Raw genomic sequence first — 4,681 nt, forward strand, 5'->3', positions numbered from 1 at the left:
AGACTGGACTGCAGGCTGGACTGGAGCAGGAGTGTGAACTGATTGGACTGAGGAGGCTAATGGATAAGCTACAGACTGAGCTAGCGAAGGAGATAGAGCTACAGCCTGGGCTAGTAAAGCTGGTGCCTGAGCAGGGGACAGGTCAGCTAATCTAACTAGGGACAGTGCGAGGGCGTGAAAGGCTGGGTCAGGAGGTGGAGGAAGTGGTGAAGTCGCAGGTGGACCGGTTAGCTCTTCCAAGCCTCCAGGGAGGTCAGGCTGGGTTGAGGCTGCCCTCAGCCTGGGCGCTGGGACAGGCATGGGAGGTGGCTGGACACCAGTCACCCCCACCCGAGAAACAGGAGCGGGTGTGGAGGTAGACTGGGTCACAGCTGCCCTCGTCCTGGGAGCTGGCACCGGTTTGGGTGTAGGCGTACTGATAGGGGTGGAAATAACGACTGGGTGTGTGATACAGGCCGGTTTATTGGGGATGGTTCTGGTTTTTCTGCCACCACTATTTACAGCCTTTGCGGGAGCAGAGCAGAAAAAAATCTTCCCAGTCTACATCATCCAGGAGGGAAACTTCCCATGAATCGGTGGTGGATCTGTTATGTGTTTTATGTGAATAATCAGATGAAGGATGTGGAAAACAGTTAGTGGAACTCACCACCGGGAGTTGCTGACAATAGTCCGATTCGTGACGGCGTGTGCGCCGCTTTCTACGGGAAGAGGAAGCGGGCGGGGTAAACAACTGAGCCACTGGCGCGGTAACCTCCGTTGAGCCGAGGTTGGAGGCATAGCCGCTGTGCCATGGCGAAGCGGAAGAGCCGGTGAGTGAAATGGCTGGCGGGCGAGCGAGGAGCGGAGCGGCGGGAGAGGGAGCGGCCGAAACGCGGCATGAAACGTCCACTCTCCGCGGCAAATGCTCCGGGGCAGCAGGTGGGGGAACGCGGCGTCTCCGAGGCCCGCCCAGAGCCAGGCGAGTCCCCTCGAAGACGTGCTCTCTCTCCGCGAAGAGCCGCTGTTTTCCCCTGAGTTCCTCTGCCCAACGGGAAAGCGCTGCCTCCTGCCGCTCGTAGAGGTCCGAGTCCGCTGGGTTCCAAGCGTGTCTTCGTGGCACGGGTCGTGTCATTCTGTCAGGCGTTGTGTGGAGGCGAGGAATAAGGAACCCAAACGCAGGACTCACAGGTAGGTGAAGACTGGTGAAGGTTTATTATAAGGAGTGGAGGAACAGAGGGTGAACGGACACTGACTGGCTGGATCACTGAATGGCTGACTGAACTGAGAGAACACGGGGAGGACAACATCACACGAACATCAATGACACGACAAAGAACTGGTGAAACCGAGGAACTTAAATACACAGGTTGAATGATGACACTGATTGGAAACAGGTGAGTACAGGGCTGAACATAATCTGACTAATGACACGAGAGACAAGCTGACATGGGGAAAAAACAGGAAGTGAAAACACTGATGTGGGGAAACTGAAAACACTGGGTCACCGACCCAGGAACCCTGACAGTCTCAAAGGAAGGATGTGGATAATTTATTTATTTATTTATTTTTTATCACTGTTTAACTTAATCAGTGTTCTCTGCTATGGAGAGATCACTACTGACTTTAAACCATGCATTGAACAATGGCCCAAAAATACAAACTGGATGATTGAACCACGGGTAAGCTGTGTAAAATATCACTGTGTGATGTTCAAAGACAGTCATGTATTTGAACTGCTCTCTTTTAAGAACATTGTCTGATACGGTGTATTTTAAAAATGGTTTTCTTAGAGAGGATGAAAAACAATAGTTACAGTGTGAAAAAATTGCTCTGTTTGGATTTTAACTGTTTGTTGAAGTGTGTATTCTCTGCATTTTACTGCCACATTGTTCTCCATCACCTCAAACAATATGCAACACATTTAAAGCAGTTATTTTCCTCCTGCCTGTCCTGCCTTACATATTGTCATACTATACCACATATAATGTAATAACTTAAATAACACAAAAATAACTGAATAAATAACAGGACAGGATAAAGAAGAACACATACACAAAATTAGATGATCTTTAATAAAACAATGGTTAAAAAAAGGCTGTAGGATTTTATTTGCTCTCTCACATTTTAAAATGACATGACTGTGAAGTATGACAGTAATCTCTCAGTGTTACACATTCCCACAAACTCACACTGAAACACAATTTGCACACACAGTATGAAGAATGATAAATACTCTTTGTAGCTTCTAAAGAAATAAAAAGTCTGTCTTTGTTGTCACTCAGCTGGTATCGGACAAAGTCGACACAGGAATGCAGTACCAAAAACATCCTGACCAATATGTGAAGAACAGCCAGGCAGTCAATGAAGACTATAAACACTCTGGTTATACCAGAGGCCATCTCGCCCCCAGTGGTCACCAAAAGACAGAAGAAGACAAAGAGGCTACCTTCACCCTGACAAATATTGCTCCTCAAATGGACAAGTTCAATAACGGCCCCTGGAACAATCTGGAAGATAAGATGGCAGAAAGATTTAAAGTCTGCAAATCAAAAATGTATGTTATCACTGGAGTCATGCCTTATGAGAAAGATGAACCCAAGATCAATAACAGGGTGACTGTTCCTGAGTACTTTTGGACTGCTTACTGCTGCCCAACGTTCACAGCTGGACCTGACCAGAATTACTTTCCTACTTATGCTGCAGTGGGAAGAAATGATCCCAACAGTAAAGATGACAATGTGAAAAAAAACACAGAAGATGGCCATGATGTGAAGGAGATGTCTTTGGAGGACCTGGAGAAGATCCTGCAAAAAAGGCTAAAGATGCCTAAAATGAGTCTCTTTAAAAATAAATGTAAGGAATAAAAGTCTTTTTTCCTTTTGCTTGAACTAAAAAAATCAAATACTTGTCACTAAAATGTGTTAAGATAAAAGTGAAATAAATGAAATGAAATAAACATTGAGCTGTCAACTGTAATGTTTTTATCATTAAGTTAAAACAAAATAATATTTTAGAAACATATAACATATCTGAGTTTCTTCAAAAAAATGAAAACATCGTACAGCCTTGTGCTGCAGGACGGGTTAAATAATACATTTATAAATAACTACCTATTTTCCTTTATTTCCATAAAGTATATTATTTTATTATATTTTTCATATTATATAGAGATGAGGTGATTAAATTTTGGTGGTGAAAGAATGCTCTTTGGAGGGTTTACACTCAATAAATATTCAAAAGGATAATTTAATGAGATGATGATGCTTACATCCATACATGTGTAAAGGTCATTCCTGTTTGGGAATAAATATAATCTACAACCTGGCTGGCCATCAGAGGCACGCAAACACAAATAGTAATCTCTGTGTCTGTGTGATTTATTTATTGTGCTGCTCTAACCTTAGTGTACAACACAAAGAAACAGTAAAAAGAGCTGAAACTGAAAGATGTAAAAACAATTAAATAGAAACTGTCAGCATGAAAAGCCTGATGTAAAGAAAAAACCTGAAAGACTGAGATTATGCATTCCACCAGAGTTTTAAAAAAATGTGAAATTGAAAATAAGATGTTGTAAGATTGTTAGTTCATAGTCAGCTGATGAACAAAGCTCTTTTTATGTCTTTATTTCCTTCATGTTGAAACAATCTAAATATTCTACTGTGAAACAGAAGCACTGAACATTCCACATCATGTTGAGTGGAGGATCTTTGTGCAATGAAAAAGCAGTCGAAGATTATTAATTATTGTTAAGCACATGTGTAAGTGTTGGTCATCAGTGTTGGTCAAGTTACTTGAAAAAAGTAATCAGTAACTAATTACGGATTCCTTCCCCCAAAAAAGTAATCCTGTTACTTTAATGATTACTTATTTTCAAAAGTAATTAATTACTTAGTTACTTTTTAAAAACACGATTTACAACCTGAATAGGTGATAAGTATGGAATCAGAATGATGCCACCTTGAAACGAAACCGAAAAAAAATATTGTAACTGAAATAAATGTACCGAAAAATCTTGTATTGAAACCGAAAAAACAAATTGATAGTGAAAAACAATTATTTGAAACTGTAATTTTTTTGTTTTCGCTTACATTTTTTTTCGGTTTCAATCCATTTTTTTTTCGGTTTCAACCCACTTTCCGGTTTCAATCCATTTTTCAGTTTCACTCTGCTGGCTCTGTTTTGGCGTCCGGGGGCGCGCTGGGGGGGGGATTCCGACCCGCATGTATTTGCATATATTATAATGCTGACCAATGACTGGAGAAAACACTGACAACGCGGGTACCTAGCTAGCTAAGACGAGAACTCGGCTGTCGGGGAAACTTGTTTTGTAAAGTTCGTGTAGCTAACCCGTGCAGGTGAATGAATTTACCCTGACTAAAGAAATCAAGAGAAACGCACCGGGCTGCTTAGTGACCAGCCACGGTTACTGTACTTTTATTATGAGTATTATACTGTAAGAGCAACAGGCTGGACTCTGCTTCTGCTCCTGTGCAGAGCTGATTATTAAATATGTGCAAACAGCAGCATGTTTTCTGTCGCTTTCCACATGTGGAACGACATTAACGCCAATTTTAAAAACCTGGCACTTCAGTAACCCCTCATTAGTCAATAGCTACGGATTAAATAGCAAAGCCCGATACTTATGTACTGAAACCAACTATTTCCGCTTGTCAGCTTAAGTTAAAATGTTACATTTTTCCTC

The 4,681-nt window shown here is 42.0% G+C and overlaps 1 protein-coding gene across 2 annotated transcripts; it reads left to right on the forward strand.

Moving 5' to 3' along the window:
* The first annotated feature begins 1,509 nt into the window (after positions 1 to 1,509).
* Positions 1,510 to 4,240, forward strand: LOC146514686 (endonuclease domain-containing 1 protein-like). 2 transcript variants are annotated; one of them, XM_085166107.1, is made up of 2 exons: positions 1,510 to 1,658; positions 2,262 to 4,240. In XM_085166107.1, the coding sequence occupies exons 1-2, from the start codon at positions 1,518 to 1,520 to the stop codon at positions 2,841 to 2,843; spliced, it is 723 nt and encodes a 240-aa protein (XP_085022233.1). In that variant the 5' UTR covers positions 1,510 to 1,517; the 3' UTR covers positions 2,844 to 4,240. The 2 variants fall into 2 exon arrangements, with proteins under 2 accessions (XP_085022233.1, XP_085022235.1); XM_085166109.1 differs by lacking the exon at positions 1,510 to 1,658 and having other exon boundaries at positions 1,672 to 4,240.
* The last annotated feature ends 441 nt before the right edge of the window (positions 4,241 to 4,681 follow it).

Source organism: Neolamprologus multifasciatus, chromosome 7 (assembly GCF_963576455.1).
Source record: "Neolamprologus multifasciatus chromosome 7, fNeoMul1.2, whole genome shotgun sequence".
Taxonomy (NCBI): Eukaryota; Metazoa; Chordata; class Actinopteri; order Cichliformes; family Cichlidae; genus Neolamprologus; species Neolamprologus multifasciatus.

Bases quoted from the DNA above. Each gene is read 5' to 3' on its own strand.
- LOC146514686 (XM_085166107.1), top strand. From the start codon at position 1,518: ATGTGGATAATTTATTTATTTATTTATTTTTTATCACTGTTTAACTTA. The intron at 1,659-2,261 runs GTAAGCTGTGTA...GTTGTCACTCAG, and splicing joins ACTGGATGATTGAACCACGG to CTGGTATCGGACAAAGTCGA.